The sequence below is a fragment of the Coregonus lavaretus genome, assembly GCF_964263955.1.
Source record: "Coregonus lavaretus genome assembly, chromosome: 3".
Taxonomy (NCBI): Eukaryota; Metazoa; Chordata; class Actinopteri; order Salmoniformes; family Salmonidae; genus Coregonus; species Coregonus lavaretus.
The window spans coordinates 67,557,580-67,581,912 of NC_139990.1; the positions used below are offsets into that span (position 1 = coordinate 67,557,580).

Genomic DNA, 24,333 nt, shown 5'->3' on the forward strand with positions numbered 1-24,333 from the left:
CCCGCCGCCCTCCCCTCTGGTGGATGATCGAATACCGCCCGGAAGCGGCGGATGAAATCCTCGTAGCGGACAGTACGTGCATCTATTCCTCCCCACTCGGCGTTGGCCCACTCCAGCGCCTTCCCCGATAGACAGGAGATGAGGGCGGACACGCTCTCGTATCCCGAGGGCGCCGGGTGAATCGTGGCCAGGTACAGCTCGACCTGGAGGAGAAATCCCTGGCACCCGGCAGGTGTTCTGTCATATGCCCTCGGGAGCGAGAGCCGAATCCCACTGGACCCAGATGGCGAAGCGGTGACCAGTGTTGTAGGTGGTTGAGTGGTTGGAGATGGTGAAGGGAAACCACCTCTCTCCCATCGTTCCATTGTCTGGAATACTCGTTCCATGGTGACCCCGAGAGTCTGAATCATGATTTCCTGATGTTGGACTTGTTGCTCCATCATCTCGGTTACGGCTACTCCTGCTGACTCCATAGTGGTGCGTGTTTCTGTCACGAATGTCGGTGGAATACGGTAGGCCAGATTCAAACGCAGGACACAGAATGAGATGAAGAACCACTTTACTGAGTAGTAAAGAAATACAAGGAAAAACCTCCAAAACAACAAAGGAGGAGCAAAACCCGCTCACACTAATGACACTCGTACCATACAATAAACACGCACACCAAACAGTGGACATGTACAGGTTAAATAGGCAGACAAACTAACATAATGGGGAACAGGTGCGCAACAACAGACAACAATCAAGTGAACATAGAAACATCTAACATAGAGCGGCAGCAGCTAGTACTCCAGTGACGACGAACGCCGAAGCCTGCCCGAGACAGAAGGAAGGGCAGTCTCGGGAGAATCCGTGACAGCTTTGATAAATGAACATCCGCCAGCCAATGTCTCACAAATAGGTTTCTATGCACGCTGTACACACGATACACAATAACACATGCAATCTCTCCCACTCATTTCCAACATAGAATACATACCCATGAACACACACGCACATGCTTGTACACACAAACACATACACACATGCTGGAAAACACACACACACACAAACACACTCACTCACTCTCTCTCTCTCTCTCTCTCTCTCTCTCTCTCTCTCTCTCTCTCTCTCTCTCTCTCTCTCTCTCTCACACACACAAACACAATACACACACACTCTCTCTCTCTCACACAAACACACACACACACAATAAATGATATGAATGACTCTACTGTGACAAACTCCTGTACAGGAGCTCCTGTGTTGCTAGGGGGAAGGAATTAGATCCATTCATATTTGCTTAAATGAATGTTAAAGTAATTACAGTTGCATAGCAATTGCAATGTTTGCTCTTTAAAAAAAATATCAATTTGGAATATGGGAGCATATCAAACCTGTTTATTACAGTTTATTACAGGATCAGGTTACTACAGCATTTGAAATGGTAATCTTATAATTAATTGGTATGAATTTAAACACATGATATGTGATTAAGTTTTGGTTTGGCGAGCAACTGTTATTACAAAATAATTTATAGTGTCTCTTTTGTGTCTCCAAGCACTCACTACACCGAGAATCTATAGATGGATGGATGGCGTTGTTTTTGTGGCTGACTGTCAAGGTTAGGTTATAGATACCTCACGTAAGCTTTGATGGTTAATGGTCGGTACTACCACTCTTGTGTGTAAAATGGATTGATAAATACCCCCAGTAACCCTACCTGCACCAAGTGCTCATACCCCCACCTCTACACCCCTCCACACCCCTATTGGCCAATAGGTGCCCCCCTCAAGGCACCTTGGGGTAGGACCACTCCAGGTGAAGGGCCTCTGAAATAAATAAGGTCTCTGTTTGGGCCGCACCATGTAACCCTGGGAGTACTGTGTGATGGATTGATCTGTTACCTCTCTCATCTGAGTCCATCAATCATCTGTGCTTTGGTGCTGGTGTTTTCAATAGGAATTTTCCACACTCTACTGCTCCCCGACGTTCGCCGCCGCCGGGATTGGTGACGAGGGGTATTAGCTATCGCTTTTTTTCTCTGAGTGCTCTGAAACATGATTTGTCATCAAATTGCAACAGTACAGTCAAGTGCTCACTAAGCATAGTGAGAGTCCTTCACAAACAGAAATTGAGAATATGCTTTTGAAAGGAAGCCTTCATTAGACTTAGCAATGAGATCTGCTAGAGACAGGAAAAACATAATGGTTAAGTTCACTTTTTTATTTATTTATTTATTTTATAAGGGGTAGATCAGCTTTAATATTGCAGATAGATTGTAACTTCCATCAATGTAATTGTCTGCATCACTTCCAATCCCCCATATGTTTTTTTCTCTCGCAAATATATATATATATATATATGTCACGGATTCTGCCGAGACTGCCCTTCCTTCTGGCTCGGGCAGGCTTCAGCGTTCGTCGTCACTGGAGTACTAGCTGCTGCCACTCTATGTTATATGTTTCTATGTTCACTTGATTGTTGTCTGTTGTTGCGCACCTGTTCCCCATTATGTTAGTTTGTCTGCCTATTTAACCTGTACACGTCCACTGTTTGGTGTGCGTGTTTATTGTATGTACGAGTGTCATTAGTGTGAGCGGGTTTTGCTCCTCCTTTGTTGTTTTGGAGGGTTTTTCCTTGTATTTCTTTACTACTCAGTAAAGTGGTTCTTCATCTCATTCTGTGTCCTGCGCTTGACTCTGGCCTACCGCATTCCACCGACATTCGTGACAGAAACACGCACCACTATGGAGTCAGCAGGAGCAGCCGGAGTAACCGAGACGATGGAGGAACGAGTCCAACGTCAGGAAATAATGATTCAGACTCTCGGGGTCACCATGGAACGAGTATTCCAGACAATGGAACGATGGGAGAGAGGTGGTATCCCGTCACCATCTCCAATCACTCAACCACCTACAACACTGGTCACCGCTTCGCCATCTGGGTCCAGTGGGATTCGGCTCTCGCTCCTGAGTGCATATGACGGAACACCTGCCGGGTGCCAGGGATTTCTCCTCCAGGTCGAGCTGTACCTGGCCACCATTCAACCGGCGCCCTCGGGATACGAGAGCGTGTCCGCCCTCATCTCCTGTCTATCGGGGAAGGCGCTGGAATGGGCCAACGCAGAGTGGGGAAGAATAGACGCAAGTACTGTCCGCTACGAGGATTTCACCAGAGGGGAGGGCGGCGAGTGAACGTCTGTTCCACCTACGACAGGAGATGAGGAGCGCGCAGGAGTTCGTGCTGGAGTTCAGAACTTTAGCAGCCAGCGCGGGATGGAATGAGAGGGCCCTGATCGACCATTATCGCTGCAGCTTAAGGGAGGACGTCCGTCGGGAGCTGGCCTGCAGGGACACCGATCTCACCCTGGACCAACTGGTGGACATGTCCATCAGGTTGGATAATCTGTTGGCAGCCTGCGGACGTTCTGATCGGGGGCCGTCCATTCCATCCCCCAGCACCTCCGAGTCTACCCCCATGGAGCTCGGAGGTACTGCGGTTAGGGAGACTGGGAGAGGGACCGTCCCCTGCACCAACTGTGGCCGCAGAGGACACGCTGCTGGGCAGGGCACTGGTCGACCGTCTCAGGTGAGTAGGCACCCGACTCCCCCAGAGCCTCCTGTTGCTTATTTGTGCATAGATATTGTTTTTCCAGAAGTTTCCCCCCATTCCCAGCATAAGGCGCTAGTAGATTCAGGCGTGGCTGGGAATTTTATTGATTGCCAGTATGCTCGTAGTTTAGGGATTCCTACTGTGTCTGTTGATAAACCTTTCCCTGTGCATGCCTTAGATAGTCGCCCGTTAGGGTCAGGCATAATCAGGGAGGTCACCACCCCACTTCTGATGAGGACGCAGGGGGGTCATGAGGAGAGGATTAGCCTCTATCTGATTGATTCTCCTGCGTATCCTGTGGTGTTGGGACTTCCTTGGTTAACCATTCATGACCCCACGATTTCATGGCAACAGGGGGCTCTTAAGGTCCGGTCAGTGTTCAGGGAGGTGTGTAGGAGTTTCCTTGGGGGCAACTACGGTGGAGAGTCCAAACCAGGTTTCCACTATGCACATTCCTGCCGAGTATGCCGATTTGGCTATCGCCTTCAGTAAAAAGAGGGAGACTAAATTACCACCTCATCGTCCGGGGGATTGCGCGATAAATCTCCAGGTAGGAGCTGCACTTCCCCAGAGTCACGTGTATCCTTTGTCTCAGGAGGAGAGGGCGGCTATGGAGACATATGTCACCGAGTCTCTAAGACAGGGATACATTCGGCCATACACTTCACCTGTCTCCTCGAGTTTCTTTTTTGTGAAGAAGAAGGATGGTGGTTTACGCCCGTGCATTGATTACCGTGGCTTAAATCAGATTACCATCAAGTACAGCTATCCATTACCCCTGATATCTAGTATGACGGAATCATTGCACGGGGCACGCTTCTTCACAAAATTGGATCTCAGGAGTGCGTACAACCTAGTGCGTATCTGGGAGGGAGATGAGTGGAAGACGGCATTTAGTACCACCTCCTGGACATTATGAGTATCTTGTCATCTTGTCAATACGGGTTAATGAATGCTCCATCAGTCTTCCAATCATTTGTGGATGAGATTTTCAGGGACCTGCACGGACAAGGGGTAGTGGTGTATATTGATGACAGGGCGGCAGGTAGCTTAGTGGTTAAGAGCGTTGTGCCAGTAACCGAAAGGTCGCTGTTTCTAATCCCCGAGCCGACTAGGTGAAAAATCTGTCGACGTGCCCTTGAGCAAGGCACTTAACCCTAATTGCTCCTGTAAGTTGCTCTGGATAAGAGCGTCTGCTAAATGACTAAAATGTAAAATGTAAATGTAATAGTTATATACTCCACTACAAGGGCCGAGCATGTGTCCCTGGTGCGTAAAGTGCTTGAAAGACTGTTAGAGCATGACCTGTATGCTAAGGCAGAGAAATGCCTGTTCTTTCAGGAGTCCATCTCCTTCCTAGGGTACCACATGTCCACGTCTGGGGTGAAGATGGAGAGTGACCGTGTTTCGGCCGTGCGTAATTGGGTGACTCCAACCACGGTAAAGGAGGTGCAGCGTTTCTTGGGGTTTGCCAACTACTACCGGAGGTTTGTCCAGGGCTTTGGTCAGGTAGCGGCTCCCATTACCTCGTTGCTGAAGGGGGTACCGGTGCGTCTGCGGTGGTCAGCTGAGGCGGACAGGGCTTTTAGTCGCCTGAAGGAGCTGTTTACCTCGGCTCCAGTGCTGGCTCATCCGGATCCCTCCTTGGCCTTCACGGTTGAGGTGGACGCATCCGAGGCTGGGATAGGCGCTGTACTTTCTCACCGCTCGGGCACGCCACCAAGAAGCTCAGCCCGGTGGAGCGCAACTATGATGTGGGGGACCAGGAGTTGTTGGCGGTGGTCAAAGCCCTGAAGGCGTGGAGACATTGGCTTGAGGGGGCTAAACACCCTTTTCTCATTTTGACTGACCACCACAATCTGGAGTACATCCGAGCGGCGAAGAGGTTAAACCCTCGCCAGGCAAGGTGGTCCATGTTTCTAACCCGTTTAGTTTTCACCCTTTCTTACAGGCCGGGCTCCCAGAATGCTAAGGCAGATGCTCTGTCCCGACTGTATGACACGGAGGAGAGTTCCGTGGAGCCCACTCTCATACTTCCGGCGTTGTGTCTGGTGGCACCGGTGGTGTGGGAGGTTGACGCGGACATCGAGCGGGCGTTACGTAGCGAACCCTCTCCTCCCCAGTGTCCAGAGGGTCGTAAGTACGTACCGCTAGAGGTCCGCGATCGTTTGATCTATTGGGCTCACACGTTACCCTCCTCTGGTCATCCTGGCATCGGTCGGACAGTGACCTGTCTTAGTGGGAAGTACTGGTGGCCCACCTTAGCCAAGGACATGAGGGTTTATGTTTCCTCCTGCTCGGTGTGCGCCCAGTGTAAGGCTCCTAGACACCTGCCTAGAGGGAAATTACAACCCCTACCCGTTCCACAACGACCGTGGTCCCACCTATTGGTGGATTTTATGACTGATCTTCCTCCCTCAAGGGGGAACACAACCATCCTGGTCGTTGTGGATCGGTTTTCTAAGTCCTGTCGCCTCCTTCCTCTGTCCAGACTCCCTACGGCCCTACAAACTGCCGAGGCCCTGTTTACACACGTCTTCCGGCATTACGGGGTGCCTGAGGATATAGTGTCTGATCGGGGTCCCCAGTTCACCTCAAGGGTGTGGAGGGCGTTCATGGAACGGTTGGGGATCTCGGTTAGCCTTACCTCAGGTTTTCACCCGAGAGTAACGGGCAGGTGGAGAGAATTAACCAGGAGGTGGGTAGGTTTCTGAGCTCGTATTGCCAGGACCGGCGAGGGGAGTGGTTGGTTTTCCTACCCTGGGCAGAGATGGCTATAAACTCCAACCGCCACTCCTCAACTGACCTCACACCATTCCAGTGTGTGTTAGGTTATCAGCCGGCCCTGGCACCGTGGCATCAGAGCCAGATCGAGGTACCTGCGGTGGACGAGTGGGTTCGGCGCTCGCAGGAGACCTGGAACGCTACACATGAACGCCTGCAGCGGGCCAGCAGGAGTCAGAAGGCGAGCGCCGACCGCTACCGCAGTGAAGCCCCGGTGTATGCACCGGGGGACCAGGTCTGGCTCTCGACCCAAAACATGCCCCTTCGCCTGCCCTGCCGGAAGTTGGGTAGGCGGTTTGTGGGCCCATTTTAAAGTCCTGAGGAGATTGAATGAGGTATGTTATAGGTTACAACTTATCGTATTAACCCCTCGTTCCACGTGTCTCTCCTCAGGCCGGTGGTAGCTGGTCCACTCCAGGAATCTGAGATACGGGAGTTTCCTCCGCCCCCACTGGACATCGAGGGGGCACCGGCGTACTCGGTCCGTTCCATCCTGGATTCGAGGTGTCGGGTGGGGGGCCTGCACGTCAGGGGGGGGGGGGGGGGGGGGGGGGTACTGTCACGGATTCTGCCGAGACTGCCCTTCCTTCTGGCTCGGGCAGGCTTCGGCGTTCGTCGTCACCGGAGTACTAGCTGCTGCCGCTCTATGTTATATGTTTCTATGTTCACTTGATTGTTGTCTGTTGTTGCGCACCTGTTCCCCATTATGTTAGTTTGACTGCCTATTTAACCTGTACACGTCCACTGTTTGGTGTGCGTGTTTATTGTATGTACGAGTGTCATTAGTGTGAGCGGGTTTTGCTCCTCCTTTGTTGTTTTGGAGGATTTTCCTTGTATTTCTTTACTACTCAGTAAAGTGGTTCTTCATCTCATTCTGTGTCCTGCGCTTGACTCTGGCCTACCGCATTCCACCGACATTCGTGACAATATATATATTTTGCTTCTATATGCCATATCTTTCTAACTGTGCTCTTTCACAAAAGCTCTCAACCTATAATTATGGTTAAGTTAACTTTGTTCAAAGAGTTTTCACAGTGTCTGCAAGATGTCAGTGACGTACATTACTTTCATAGTGTATGTGAATCTACTGAACAAAAATATAAATGCAACATGCAACAATTTCAAAGATTTACAGTTCATATAAGGAAGTCAGTCAATTTAAATAAATAAATTAGGCCCTAATCTATGGATTTCCCATGACTGGGCAGTGGCCCACCCACTGGGGAGCCAGGTCCAGCTAATCAGAATGAGTTTTTCCCCACAAAATGGCTTTATTACAGACAGAAATACTCCTCAAAACTTGAGACATCTGTGGCATTGTGTTGTGTGACAAAACTGCACATTTTAGAGTGGCCTTTTATTGGTGCACCTGTGTAATGATCATGCTGTTTTATCAGGTTCATGATATGCCACTCCTGTGAAGTGGATGGATTATCTTGACAAAGGATAAAATGCTCACTTACAGGGATGTAAACAAATTTGTGCACAACATTTGAGAGAAATAAGCTTTTTGTGCATATGGAAAATGTATTGGATCTTTCATTTCAGCTCATGAAACATGGGACCGGCACTTTACATGTTGCGTTTATATTTTTGTTCAGTATATACCGTCACAGCAGATTATATTTGTATAGTAGCTACAGTATGTGTCTAGCTGGAGGGTAGCAGTGCCCAAGTTATGCATGCTTATCTCAACTCTGAATCAGACCCTATGTGTCTAGCTATAGCTGGACGGTAGCAGTGCCCTCTCAGTGTCAATGTAAGGTGAATCCCTGTCAGGGTAAACCCAGCTGAAGTGGGCTGTGATGTTGGTGGGGTTCGGTGTGGGTAAGGGTGTGTGTGTTAGATGGGAGGCGACTGGCCGTGGCAGGGGAGAGACAACACACTGAGAGCCCTGTCACTGAGCCTTGTAGCCACTCATCAGATTTAAAGGTTTGGAGCATAGTGGATGTGTGAGAAAAATGATGAGTGAGAAAAGCTCTGCAGTCCTCCAAGGGATAAATTCAAGTAAATCGCCCGGTAACACTATCTATCTACTGACCCTAGCTCTAACCCTAACCTTAACCCTTACCCTAAACTTAACCCTAGCCCTAACCTTAACCCTAACCCTTATTCTAACCCTAACCTTAGAAAGCAGTTACTTAGCAACATATAGTTTGTTGATAGTATAGAAAATCCGGACTATCCAAATAAAGTGTGACCAATAGCCCTAATATATGACATGGGGCCGATATTGTGTGTAACTTGACTGTACTGTATCAGCAGGAGAGGCGTATCAGCAGACATATGGCGCCAATCACTCAGCCATGTCACCTATGAACCCTCATGCCTGCACCCGCCATCCTCTCCACTGACCTTATCAGCTGACCTCAGTAGGCAATGGGTGAAAGGTGAAAGGTCAACAATGTGAGAGGCTTTCAGCACATACTGTAGGCTACTATTACATATGCTTTGACTATTTAGATTAAAAATAAATCTGAGGCAGATACAATAGAGGGCAGAGGAAAGCTGAGTTGGGGTTTGCAGGCAGGAGGCTGGCGTGATGATAAGAGAGTTTGATGTCTGTCTCCGCCATCCAAACCACATCAGACAAGCCAACCCTGGCTGCCTTAGCCACCCACTGCATTGCACAGTCTGGCCAAATTCAAATGACTCGGGTTAGAGAAACGATTGGCTAAAATCGCTCCCCTTCTCGCCTCCTGTGTTCTGTTGCCTCAGCTTCATGAATGTTTTTTTCGCCTCAAGATACGATTTTCATTTGCATATCTGCCGAGCTACACAACAACTGCATATAAGAATCGCACCCCTTTCATGTGCCAGGTTGCAGTGTTGTTGCATCAGATAGACACAGTCTCTGTGTTGAGCTCTGTTTAGGGGTGAACATGAAGGTGCACAGCGCATGTAATGGCCATTCCTGCGGTATATGTTGGCCTAGTTCCTATTCTTGTTATTACTCCATTCTCAGGCTTTCAGTTGGTGTGTCTCGCCTGCAACTCTTTTGCTCAGTAACACAATAAGGACACTGATTTCTCTGTTCACAGCTCTTTCCGTTACAGCCAGCCACGTATCGCATATTTATTCGTATGAGGAGAACAATACCATACCAATCTTGCTCTTAAGGGCTGTGGGATTGAATAAAAGCCTCTGAACATTTCTTATTAAGGTTGTGAAGGGAATTTAATAACCTCAAATGAAGTGCATCTAAAACCAGCCATTGGAGTATAGGGATCACAGTTCCTGCACTGAATACAATTAGGAATGCAGCGGGCTCCCGAGTGCGCAGCGGTCTAAAACACTGCATCTCAGTCCTCGAGGCGTCACTACAGACCCCCTGGTTAGATTCCAGGCTGTATCACAACCGGCCGTGATTGGGAGTCCCATTGGGCGGCGCACAATTGGCCCAGTATCATCTGGGTTTGGCCGGTGTAGGCTGTCATTGTAAATAATAATTTGTTCTTAACTGACTTGCCTAGTTAAATAAAGGTTATATAAATAAAAAATGTTCATATTGGTGAGATAGATGCTTTTCATCTAGCCTGCACAATGTCACACCAGAATTCGAGATTAAGATGCAGACATGATAGCAAGCAAGTGCCACGGTAGTTTGGCGTTTCAGGGCTGCTTAACTTTACTTTGCAGTCTTGGTACTTCTGTCTGCTTTATGTCTCTTAGCTTCAACAGTACAAGAATGCAGTATGATGTCCGGCACTGCAAGTCCCTATATCCCATGGTTCTGACTGTTCTGTGTCCTGTGTGTTTTGCAGGTGGTCTGAGGGGAGCCTCCATCGTGGATTCTCTGGACACACTGTATATAATGGGATTAATGGACGAATACAATGAAGCAAAGGAGTGGGTGGAGACCAGCCTGGACCTGAACTCGGTAAGATCAAACTCACTCATTGGATATTATCTCTGCCATTCATGTTGGAGGACCAATCGTCTATCACAAACACGATCAGTAGTGGTCTTAGCGCTTCGGTTGATTTTAGTCCATCTATTGTCCCCTGATTGACCAAGTTTTCAATCCCTCCATCTCATTGGATAGTTACTCTACCATTTATGTTGGAGGACCAATCATCTACCCCAACACTATCAGTAGACTGTCTGAATTGGTCCTTGTTAGGTTGGCATACACTTAATAAAGTTCTCACCAGTGGTCTTAGTGTGTCAGGTTGATTTTAAGGTGATTGTCCCCTGACTGACCCAAAGTCATGTCCAGGGAGTTGGACAGTTTACCAGAGCTATATAGGACATTCCAGATGGAATAAAGAACATCCTGTGTGTCCAACCCTGAACAACGGATCCATTCTAACCGATCTTTCTTACCGTGAGATGGGATTATTTTACTCTTCCAGAACTCTGTGTGCTGTGGGATTGGATGAATAAAAGAGGGAGCGAGAATGTATGTGGAAGCATGGAGAGAGAGAGAGAGAGAGAGAGAGAGAGAGAGAAGAGGTCATGGCCTCCCCAGTGAGTAATTCCATGATAATAGACTTCTTCTCGGGGTCGGGAACAGAGAGGTCTGCCAGTTTGGACATTATGTGGAAACTGAGTGAGTGAGAGTGATAGTTCCAGCCAGCAAGGTAAGCACCGCCAGGCTTTGTGTGCCCTGTTGCTAACGGACTAGTGCTAGGCCCTCCATTCCACTCTGTTTCCACACTTTGTGTAAGTCCCCCATTGAGATAGTTCATTTTGTCCAAAGGCTATTTGGTTTAGTCACTAATCATATATCGTCTCTCTGACATCCACTGGCTAATAGATGTCTTTAATGTGTTAAGGTGATACATTGTCTGACGTCAGCATTTTTATTGTCCATTCATTGATCTGGCTATTCCCTATAGCACTTCGGATTTGTCCCTCTTGGGAAATTATACTGAAATCTACTCAAACCTCCTGAGTGACGTGTTTGATGTGCTCTTAGTAGTTGCTGTGAACTTACTGGAGGGCTAGACAATAGATGACAATAGATGTTGACATGCAAAGAACGGTACACCTGCACTATCATGGGTACATTCTTTGTACAGAACATGTATACCATTTTAGACACACAATGCAAGCCATATCTCTCTTCTTTCTCACTCTCCTTTCTAACTCTCTACTCCCTCCCTTTCTTCCTCTGTTTTTTTCTTCTTCTCCCTCCCTCTCTCTCTCACTCACTTGCGCTCACACACACAGTTTTTCAGTCTCTCCCTCTGGCAGCAGTGGGGAAATATGAAGATGACTATCAATGTGGGTGTGCAGCAGTAGCTCCTGGTCTTGGCAGAGAGAGCCACGGCAAGAGACACTCAGTAATGGCAGCCCATGACAAACAGCAACCTCGTCAGCATCATAAAGACACCCAGGGAGGATTTATACTCCCGGCTGCACTTTGTCACAGGGCTAGCGAGATCAATCTGTCACCATTTGTTTCTCCAACTCCTCCGATCAAATGTCCCAGAGGGTCTCCTCCTCTGAGTGGACGGATCACAGGACGCCAGGCCACTTTAGGTTGAAGTCACCATACTTTGGGAACTGGGGCAGGGATCTAATCGACGTATAGGGATTGTTCCAAACTTTGATCAGTTTTTAGGCTCAGCCATTTAGTTTTACAAAGTGGCGAAAGAGAATGTTAAGAATGCTACAGAATCTTGTGCACCTAATAAGAATCAAACCACTAACAACGCAGTCATTCATGCTCTATACCAGTGGTTCCCAAATTTGACAATGACAATTGAGTAATGTTGTATTGCAGCTGCCTTCTTGGGCGGGCTTCACTTGCAAAATAGACTCTGTCTCAATGGGCTACTATTATGGTATTAAAGAAAGTCATTACACTGCCATATTAACTGAGAAAACATGTATTGTCAGTTGAAGAGAACAAGCCATTTAATTAGGCGACCAGTTCAGGAGTGGGGTGTAATAAATGATCAGACTCAGAACATGACTTCAAAACCAGTCCAATAATGTTAATGAACAGTAACACATACCAGTGTTTAAAATAGAAAAAACAACAATCATTAGGAATTCTTAATCATCAATTACCATGTGAATATTTTCACAACCTTGAAAAGGTTTTTTTTAAGGTGCAAGTTTTTAACCAGTTCAATAAAATGTAATATGAATGTCAGAATTAATTAACAATAATAATTAACATATTGAACAATAACTAATTAACCTGTTTATTTATTGTGTGTGTGTGTGTGTGTGTGTGTGTGTGTGTGTGTGTGTGTGTGTGTGTGTGTGGCCTATCTGTGGGAAAGCTGGGGGTGTTTCTTCAGTTTGATAAGTTATTTGAAGTCTGGGGTGATGGTTGACAGGGCAACTCGGAGGTAATGCTGGCTGTCCAGTTTGTTTCTGCTTTTAGTTTTCAGCACGGCCATAGCAGAGAAGCCACTTTCACACAGATAGGTAGTGCTGAACGGTAGCATGATTCTGATTGCATGACAAGCGAGAGCAGGATACTCTCCCATTATGCTGCACCAGAACTTACCCATGGAAAGCCAGCGGACCTCTGCATGATAAAGCACCTGCTGGTGCTCGCTCCACATATCCCCGCAGAAGGCCTGGAAACACCTGCTTTTCGTGGAACTCTTTTTGATATAGTTGACACACTTGATCACATCCTGGAGAGTGGCATGGAGCGCAGGCACCATGTTCCTCGCTGCCAATGCCTCCCTGTGTAGGAAGCAGTGGTTCCTGTTATGAGAATTATTTAACAAACTATTTCAGTGTCTCTGTGCGTCTCCCAAAAGGTTGTAATGCTTTTTGGATCAAGAAACGGACAGAGCTCCCAGTTGCAATAGTCAGAGATCTTTATTAATTGAGAATTCTGCCACAAAATGGTCGTACAATATCTTTATATGCACACGTCATACGAAAATCCCACCCCTCTGTAGGCGGGCTGTAGTTTTCCACTTTAAAACTGCTCTCAGTTCACACACACACACATACACATACACACACACACACACATACATACACACACACATGCATACACACACACATGCATACACACACATATACACACATAGGCTGCATTCCTTAGTTATCGCTGTCCTCACAATATCCTGCACCATATTTCATACTCCTTAAAAAGCCTAACCGTTTCTCTCCTCCCTAAATTGGGAGGCCTCTTTATCTTGGTTTCTCAGTTGTCTGTAGACAGTTCTCCTTGTCCTTTGTTGTCTGGCCTAACTCTTACTCACATTGCTAAATAGTAGCACAATGTCATAATCTTTACTGGTCCTACACTCACACATTACCAGGTAGTAGATTCTAACACATCTCACACAGTTTCAGAGTGTAATAATTAGTCACTACTAAGAAAGCACTAATCATACTTAAAACAAGAACATTTCACAACTATATTTAAGGGTGGAACATTTAGTCATTACTTTTAACCTGTATATATTTTAATTTCTATATCAATCCACCCTTTGACTAAATTATCCACACTTTAATACACAGAAAATCATTACAATTACTTTTAAACTAGAGATTTATAGTTCTACGAAAACATCCAGTCTCAAACTATCTGAATCGTCGTCGTCCTCCACCAAGCCTGGTGGGTCATATTCTTCATTCCTTAGGTCGGAGTCCGGGATTGGGCCATATCTCACCATCTGTTGGGAAACTGCATACTCCAACGCCTTGCTCACCAACCCTCGGACACAGGGAGTAAGACAACATCCACAAAGAACAAACATACCCATAGAAGCTATAGCTGCACCCAGAACAGTTGCAACAATAGCTTTCCATTTTCCAAACATGTTATCAAACCAACCAATCATTGATGTATTCACCCCCCAGTTTTCAGCCCATTCTTTACTCAATGCAGTGAGACCTGCCAGTGCTCTAGTTACTGTACCATTTGGGGCTGTATTGTTGGGGATAAACATACAACAATGACCTCCCACCATCTTGTAAATCCGCCCTTCTCTGCTAAAAGCATATGGAGAGCCAACCTATTTTGTCAGGTCATGAGTGAGGTGGCGGATAGTTGGTCTGAAATTCCCTCAACTGCATCATCCCTTGTCTAATTAACAAACCTTTGTAGATGTAATTAATCCTGTCAACATTTTTCTCAATTGTAACCCACCAGAAAAATTTTGTTGTAAATCCTTCTCCAATTTGATCTGTGATTCGCATTACTTTGGTGTCTATAACATTGATAATCTCCAGGGTTCATGGTGAATTGGGGTGCCTTAGTATTATCCTTTTTAAGAGTGGTTATTTTAATATCAGAACAATTAGGTGAGGTTTGGTTTGATCCCAAATATATCATACAAGAGAACATGGTCTGAGGCATAGGTGCAGTTAGAAGGGTTGGCCTACCTGTTGAACAGGCATAACAATTAGTTTGACCCAACGCCCTAGCTGTGTAGTTCATCCACCTTACCCAGAAGTTCTCATTTGAAATTCCTTCTACTTCTCCTTGGTTCATTTCCTGCAAGAGGAAATATTCTACCCTTGGTGGTTTAGTGCTATTTAGGATTCCTTCTGAGGGCCTTCCAAGGGGTATTAGACGAGTTTTTTGGCACCTCTGGTGATAACATTAGATCTACCTGCTGTTTTGTCTCGGGGGTGGAAGATTCATTTCTCTCCTGAAAAATTTGCCTCACACATGTATTTGCCCCGACATCATCAACACAGACTGTCACGATCATCAAACACAGTGGACCAAGGCGCAGCGTGATATGCGAACATACTTAATTATATTCACCACATGAACAAAAACAACAAAACGATACGTGAAGTCCTTGGTAACAAACACTAACCATACACGGAACAAGATACCACAATACACTGTGGAAAACAGGCTGCCTAAGTATGATTCCCAAATAGAGACAACAAGCAACAGCTGACACTCGTTGCCTCTGATTGAGAACCACCCCGGCCAACACAGAAACACATGAGCTAGATAAAGAACCTAGAACACAAACACATAGAAACTACACACCCTGGCTCAACATAACAGAGTCCCAGAGCCAGGGCGTGACACAGACCCAATAGTTCCTTGCTATGTCATCTTGCATAATTGACTTTACCATTATCACCAGTTCCGTTTTACATTCATCATGGGTTTGTTTAATTCCCCATCGGTGTGCTGCGTCCATTCCATTCTCATAGTATGTTCCCCAGATATGTTTAAACACCCTTGCCCAAGGACATGAGCGTTCCCCAGTGCAAATGTATTTACCATACCTTCTAGGACCTAACTTTCTTGTACACGCCCCCTTCTTACCAAAGCCCCCAAAACCTCATATCTATCTCTTCATGGGAGAAGTCGAATGGTATCTTGAATCCCCCATCTTGTCCTAAACTGACTTTAACTATAAAATAATCATTCCCCCAATAGTCTTTCTTGGTTTCAGTATTTCTACGAGATCGAATCAGTGCATCATTTCCCTGTTTAGGTTGACCTGGATTAATCCATAATATGGTTAACATGATGATGCAGCTCAGAGTCCCCCAAAATCCCCAAAACCGCCATCCCAATCCTGTACCTGACCCACCTGCCTGGTACTTCCCCATACCCACACCTCTATAAACACCCCACAGTGATGAAAGGTCGGGGTAGGGTTTCTTCGTAACATAGTTTACCCCCGAACCCTAGTGGTCAGTTCTTCTCTTTAACTCTGTGTGTGTTCAACGGTGTTGGTATGTGGGCCTACCTTTTTGCAGTGTGTAACGTGGACCCAAGTGGCTCTCTCAGCTATTCTTATAGCGAAGGCAGTTACCAATAGGACTTGGTATGGTCCCTCCCAGCGTGACTGCTTTCAATGCTTTTTCCTCAACAATTGGATCCACACCCAGTCTCCAGGTTATATACTATGAATCACCTTCTCCTTTAATTCTCCTGTAGGACACAAATTCTTAGACATACGGGTATGGTTAACGAACAATTTTCTCATGTGTTCTGCTAGTGTATTCTCTAGTTCTATGTCTGCCTATTCTGGTCCTGCCAACTGTGGCATTCTGTAAGGTCTTCCAAACACTTTCTCAAAGTGGGATAACCCATCTTTATCTGGGGTTACTCTAAATTTCTTCCCTTCACTCCGTGATAACTCTATAAAATCAATTTCCACTTGCTGGAAGGGGTACTTAGCTGGAGGATACTCACCCTGAGGTGCCCTTTGTCTGCCCTGGTGATTATTTTGAGCACAGATAACACATCTTGAACAATTTTTTTTTTATATATATATTTTGAAATATAGTTAGTAATCCCATATGCAACAAAGTGTTGTCTAATCTGCTCTACCATCCATCCCTCCCGTTGACACATGGCTCTGCCCGTGTGTCAATATTGCAGCATATCTAAACTGTAATTTCGGGAGAATTGGTAAGCTGTCTTTGACCCATATTCCTTCCTTATTTACTGCGCCTTGCTTCATCCATCTGTGAACTTCCTTAATTGGGGCCCTACTGTGGCTCTCTATAAGTAGATCTCTATCTATCGAAACTTCCTCTTTTGACAGCTGACTGGGACCAGAGAAGTGTTTTAACCCTGCTGACAACATTTGATAATACCTCAACTTACTTCTATCCCGTAAAAGTAATCCAAGATTAGTACAATTTACTAGCAACAGGTATCCCTCATTCAGGGAAAGCTCTCTCTCTCTCTTCTGTTATTTTATGGTTCGAATCATAAATATTATTACCAAATTATAAAGTTCTTCACACTTTTCACAGTACTATAAATTACCCTCAACTTGGTAAAATAAACTATCTTAAAGTCCTCCTCTCATACTTTTAGAATTTACCAGTGTGGATGATCAATTCACACCAGAAAGTCAAAACAGAGTTCAGAGGCAATTTAAATCATTCAACAAACTGTTCCATCCCATAGTATACTAAACATTACCATCATTCTAAATATTTCATAAATGTTACTTAGTGTTCATTAAGTCCTCATGACATTTATTCTAATAAGAAATCATATATATCCTAAACTCAGTCAAAACAGAAAAACTCCATAAAATTCACTGTGTGTGCTCCTTTAAGACTTATCACCTTTGACCTGTTGAAAAACCCCTCAAATCAAAATAACAACCCTTTATAAACATCATACTAGGTGTGTTGTTTTTTATTTGAAAACCCCAATTGAAAAACAACAACCAAAAATAGCCAGGCCCCACTTAATTTGGTAGCTCCCTTTTATGACCTATACACTGCCTAACTCCACTAAACCGCTCCACCTAGCCCTGGGCAACATTCCAATGAGATAAGCTAATCTCTTTCTCCTGGAAGAGAAATTATACATTTTGTTAACCTTCAAATACCATCAGTAATCTAAAGATGGTAAGTACACACAAAACATGATACAGATATCCCCAGTCCTAACTCATCAATAATCGTTTGTATCAATCTAATTCCTCATAACTAATCCATAAAACCACTAAAAATTCCTTGAGTATACAATGATTATGTTTAATTGATTACCCTTCATATCATATCCTCTTTAAATCTCACAATGATTATTGAACCCCTAAATCTGCTCCATGTGATCTCATCTCAAATGATCCATTATCAATTATTTGATCAACACCATAGGAAAATCTGTCTCCCCTTCTATTGTTCCTGTCGCCCCTGTAAATGTCATATTTCATTCATTAGCCAATACAATCACATACTACGTGTAAGTAAGACATTATATTTTATCCCAGGCATCTATTTAAAAATTGTTTGATATGTTGTCTCCTACTCTTCCCTTAACATAATCCAGAACCATCAATTATTTTTCTTTGTTCTCAATTCAAATCATTGTCACAGCTCTATCGCAATTTCCAGTCACTCCACAAAATCCTCTCTCCTTGCAAAGCACGCCAAACAACCACTACCATGTTGCACAGCCAGCCACGTCATCACTCCTAACTAGCCAGCCCTTTCATCCCAAACACTAAACCCCCTAGTAGCCAAAATAAAACACACTCTCAAACAGCGTTCTGCATTTACCTCTATCATCGGGTTTAAAAACTAACGTAACAACATTAACCATCCTCTATTGCTGTAGTAACGTCATGTTTGGTTCAGTTTATTTATTACGATAGTATGTCCATAATACTTTAGAGAAGTCTGCATGATTATGGTAATGTTCTCTGAGGCTATTACACAATTCAGTTATTTTCCCAACATACTCTCCGGGATCGGCCCATGGCAAAAGTGCCCTCTGGGCATCCCCTGAAACCCACTGCCCTCTAACGGAAGCCCAAACCTTACTATTCCTGTTTTGGGGTGGGTCATTCCTTCTACCGCTCGGACCACGTTCCTCTGTGTTCATGGCCTGTATACATCTAAAGTTGCTGGGGCCCCTTTCATTCCCTGCCAATAGATTAGGTATTACTTTTAACCTGTATATATTTTAATTTCTATATCAGTTCCACGTCGCACTCGGTGCCCTCTCCAATCCGCTTTACTACTCCGGAGTGCTTTCCCGTCATGTCACCCATCCCAGGCCAGTCCCACGGAGCCCAGGTACATTTTCATTGTGTTAAAGACAGCCTCTTCAGTGGTGGTGGTTGGCAAATCAGCTCTAAAAAGGAACTGCTCCTCAAAGTTATTATCCCAGACGTGTCTGACATAGACCATTATAATTGCATGGTTAGCCACATCGGTGGATTCATCAAGCTGCAGTGCGTAGTGGCCATTTGCACTGATGTGCTCTGATGTCTGTCCTGGATTCTCCTCCTCATGGTGTCATTGGATAGGGATATGGTTTTAAGTTGGTTTGCGGTTGACTCTCCCAAGATTTCAGTGCACATATCAATCGCAGCAGGGAGTATGAGATCCTCTGCGCTGGTGTGGGCTTTTTTGCACTTAGCAATGCGCTGGGCCACAAGGTATGATGCGCGAAGAGCCTTTTCTTGTATGGTGCATAGGTTCTTCAATTCATCTTGTGAGGCCTCCAGATATTGACGTTTTGTTTTTAAAAAGTCAGCTGTCTTATCTTTGTGGCTTGGATGTTTGGTGTCCAGATCCCTTTTCATTCTGGAGGGGTTTCATGCTCTCATTAGCTAACAGCTCGTTGCATAGAACGCACTACGGTCTACACTCCCCCTGCCTGTCTTATATGTAAAACCATATTTGATTAAGTCGGGGTGGTATTTTCTCTTCTTGACAGGGACCGGGTTGTCTGCCTTGTTGTTGACATTGGAAGCAGCAGTAGATGAAGAGGGAGCTGCACGTTTTAAAAACTTAAAATGTTTACTCTGACAGCTAGCCTACATGAGTTAAATGACAGCTAACTATCCGACAGTTAACTATCCACATCTGCAATGCCTGCAAAACACATATGCATAGTTAGCTGTCAGTCAAGCTAGCTGTCAGAAGATGATCTGTATTATCTGATTGGATGTACCACATTTAAAATAAAACAATGTTGCAGAATAAAAATGTTATTGGATCAGTGTGTGTGTCAAGAAATCTGTAATTTCATTGGATCAGTGTGTGTGTGGGGCGAGAACGTTATTGTATTGGTCAGTGAGTGTGTGCAGCGCAAAAACCCTCTGAGTCGAAACATCTCGCCATTTCACCACTGCGGACGCGTTGCATGTGTAAAGTCAGCAGCAATAAGAAGTGCAGCGCACGCCTGTGTTTAGCGGTAACGTTGTGTAAAGTCAGCAGCAATAAGTGATGCGATGGTATCCTTTCAAAATAAAAGTTTCTGTGTGGCGGTTACCTTTCAAAATAGTGTTATTATTATTATTATTATTATTAGTATTATTATTAGTATTATTATTATTATTATTAATATCCAGCAACTTCGCACAGCCATAAAAGAGGAGTGGGACAACATTCCACGGGCCACAATCAACAGCCTAATCAACTCTATTCGAAGGAGAGAGGCAAATGAGGCAAATGGTGGTCACACCAGATACTGACTGGTTTTCTCATCCACGCCCCTACTTTTTTTTTTTAAGGTATCTGTGACCAACAGATGCATATCTGTATTCCCAGTCATGTGAAATCCATAGATTAGAGCCTAATGAATTTATTATTGACTGATTTCCTTATATGAACTGTAACTCAGTAAAACTTTGAAAATGTTGCATGTTGCTTTTATATTTTTGTTCAGTGTAGATGGGTTCCTCTTGGTTTTCGGATTGATCCACTAAAGAGCTTTGTGCGTGACAGAAACAGCAGAAGCCATGTTAATTTTCTTCACAAAGTCTAGTGAGGAATACAAGGCTACACGTAATGGTGTGGGAAATAGAGAGGTATGAGGGCAGACTAAGAGTCAAGTGTATTTATCTTTGTGCTGCTGAGTGAATGAATTAAGTTGGTAGAACGTCTCTCTCCTCTGCTGCTGAAACAAAAACAAACTCCCCAAAATCCTGATGCAAATCCTGACAAGTTCCTATGAAGACGGAATAATCTGATCAAACACTTTCCTACAGTGACTCAACCAATTAGAAAGACAAGAGCAACTTCAGAATACCTCCTTCTAATGTTAACTTTCAAAATTCCACAGGCTGTTTATCCGTTTCAAGCTTGAATTAATAGTTGGAGATGTCAGTGTTGATTAGTGTTTGGGGGTTTGGTGGTCCCTGGCTGCCAGAGATAGGGATTTCGATCCATCTCTTATAGCCCTATATTAGTTTTAAAGGGGTCGTTTTCTTAGGGTTTCGAGTCCCCTGGTTAGTCTAGTGAATGCTGTGGGTCAAAAGGGGGGATAAATTGTATTTTCCTCTTGGCAGGTCTCCAGTCCTAGTCTCTCATCACGGTGGCTAATAGAAAGTGATTAATGAACTCTTACCGGTTGGAGTTTATCCCCTATTGACAGATCCATCCCCTATTAACCCTCCTGCGAGGCTCTCGCCTTCAATTCTTCTCTTTCGCCTTTCTCAGCTCTCCGGTTCTCCATCATAGTCGTTCTCACATCTCTCGGATTCCGTCCCTCAGAGGAAAAATCGCAGTGAGGTTTGTGATTGTGTTTCAAAGAGAACAGACCACTCTGATCTATACAGACAGAGCATCTGTCTCTTGTGGCTTCAGCTCATCGGTTTTTCACTCTCTTAGATATTCAGGGGGCAAACAGGGTAACTGTGCAAGTCATCACAGACAAGCTATATCCTTATCCCTTTTGTCACATTTCAGTATGCGTATTCCTTCGTACGTCAATGGAATAGGCCTATAATCTACACAAATATTTCTAGACCAATGACAGAGATGAGTCTCTCCCTCAAGGTCTACCTAGAATAGGAAAGGTTCCCAACCACCTACAACGTAACCATTATTAACATGGTAATTCAAGTTGCACTAGAAAACACCATTGCTCTTAACAGAGACCATCAACTGACTGGATAATTAGCACATCCAGGCCCTGCAATTCCAGCAAGATGTCTGAATTGAGACTTCAGTGTTAGAGAGTCTCTCGTGGGTGTCGTTTGGAGAGGGTTGAGGGGAATTAGCTTTGTTTATCTCTTGTGTAGCATGTTGCTTTTCCCTGCCTGGAGGGAGCGCAGATGCTTGCATATCAAAGCAATGTGTCAGTAAACAGGCCAGAAGCACAGGGGCAAAACTGAGAGGCAAGAGAGGGGAGCCTTGCAATGTTCCCTCAGGCTGTTTTCACACTGAAAAGTCAAGCGAGTGACGTGTGATGTGTGAGAACACTTAATGTGTTCCCTGATTTGGCCAAGAGATGAATGTGTAACGGGACCAGGCAATGCACTTCAGGGACCCATCCTGCTTGGTTGATTGCCCTGAACACACCAGGTTAGATGTGTTACTGTGTTGTTGCTAATGGTTCTTCTACATGTGTCTCCATTAAGATGGAAAGGGGTTATCTATTATAAATTCAAACCCACAGTGCACCATTCTTACTTGCCCTATATCCTAGGATAGATTCCCAGAGGTCAGCTTAAGGTTAAGAGAGGGTTAATAAAATCTAGTCACGCAGAAAAGATCGAAAGAACACGTTGACTATCTGACCAGAAAAGCAGACATTGATTTCTTCAAATGGCAAATATTTTGACTTTTGTTAGCAAATGCGGAAAATGTTGGCAAATGCTGTGGTGCCGATGATGCAAGAAGAGTATAGCTGATCGATTCACCCTCAGAGGAATCTTGGAACCTCAGGCCAAAACTGTGCTGCCAGTAAAGTTGTATAATTGGCCTGAAACTTTCATCTGACAATAGAGTGTCCATCAGCCAAGAGAGCAGGGTATCACTTCATCAAAGCCCCAGAGATTGGCCTGGTTTATCACATACTGATTGATATATTGTAGTGCACTTATTGAACCCCTATTCACAAAAAAACAATGTCTTAATTGTGAGAAATTACATGTTACTTCAATTAAAATTGCTTCAGTATGAGATGACAAAATGTACCATTGTAAATTTGCATAACGCGTCTCTGGCAACCAGTAAGTGCCTAGATATGTTAAACAGCTCATATGCAGATTAATAATGTGTTGCTTATAAAGTAAGATGTGATCATTCCATGGTTTGCTTTGATAAACCTTTTTGAGCTTTTTATTCTAAACAATGCTTGGTAACAAATCAAATTGTTTATTTTCTCCTTGTCATCCCCTGAGCGCTCACATGCTGTACCCTACACTCACACTGCACCCTACACTCACACTGCCAGAACATGAATTGTTGCTCCAAAGACACAAGTAGGTTGTATTCGTTCATCTGCGACTCCTGGCTGTTCTAAACTGGAAAACCACCCTTGGGTACGAACTTGTTTTTCCTTCCTTGTTTATCAGTTGGTTTAAGTAGGTTGGCGTTTGCTATCTGATTTCTGGATGCTCACTGTGCAAACTCAGTAGACCTTGCAGCTGTCTAGGCTATAGGAGCAGATCTGGATCAGGGTCTTGTTGTTTGCCACGGTAGGCCTGTTGGCTGACCTGATCTGGCCTCTTGTCCACAGTAAACGTGGCTCCACAGGGCTCCAGTCATTAGGGCTGCTGAAACCTGTGGGCATGTATCGTATGAGGGGATGCTTGACTGAAGATGGCATGCCCCAGCCATGAGGTCAAGGCAGCCTGCTGACATCCTATCTCTACTGGAGGAGAACAATGTGCGCGTGGTTTATTACAGATACTTTATACTGTTATTTACTGTAACACCAGTGACATTTGAATTCCCTCTCTAGCCTCAGCTCTTGACGTAGGTAGGCAGAGGTTGGCACTGGCTCAATGCCATTAGGTTGATGATCAGAGATTAATTGTGATGGATGGCAAACAATGTTTTCCTTGTACGCGCTGCACAGATGTGTTTCACTCTGAGGGTTTATAGGATTTTCATCTGAACATCAGATTAGAGAAATGATTTGCATCCCAACTACATAATGGTATTGGTGCCTTTCAGCCAGTATAGTATAGCTGGCTCCCAAGTGGCGCAGCAGTCTGAGGCACTGCATCTCAGTGCTAGAAGCGTCACTACAGACACTGGTTTGATTCCAGGCTGTATCACAATCCGGCCGTGATTGGGCGGCGCACAATTGGGCTGTCATTGTAAATAAGAATGTGTTCTTAACTGACTTGCCTAGTTTAAAAAATCAAAATCAAAAGAATAGTGACAGGGCTCGGGAATCCATTTGGATGAAAACATTGATCTGATGTACCATTGGCACACCACACACACACACACACAGGAGGGAGAGATAGAATGCGAGACAGAGAGAGTGGAGGAGTGTCCCATGAGAGACCTGCATTAGGAGAGCATTCTCCCTGCCTGTGAAATACTGTAGACTCCTGGAGAAACATTCCTGCTGTCATGTTCTTGTTTGTGTGTGTGTATTTGTGTCTGAGTGCCTTTGTGTGTGTACTCAGAGAACAGCTTTGAGGTGCATTCACCAAGACCTGCATTAGGAGAGCATTCTCCCTGCCTGTGAAATACTGTAAACTCCTGGAGACACATTCCTGCTGTCATGTTCTTGTTTGTGTGTGTGTATTTGTGTCTGAGTGCCTTTGTGTGTGTACTCAGAGAGAACAGCTTTTCTCAATACCCCCCCCCCCCCCCCAATGCCTT

The 24,333-nt window shown here is 44.9% G+C and overlaps 1 protein-coding gene across 1 annotated transcript in view; it reads left to right on the forward strand.

The window, feature by feature from the left end:
* The window catches only part of LOC311108575 (mannosyl-oligosaccharide 1,2-alpha-mannosidase IC-like), a 130,505-nt gene that overhangs the window by 95,538 nt on the left and 10,634 nt on the right, over positions 1-24,333 (forward strand). The window contains exon 3 of the mRNA XM_084151229.1: positions 10,143-10,389. Within this exon, the coding sequence (XP_084007355.1) occupies positions 10,143-10,389 (247 nt within the window). The remainder of the gene's footprint in view (positions 1-10,142; positions 10,390-24,333) is intronic.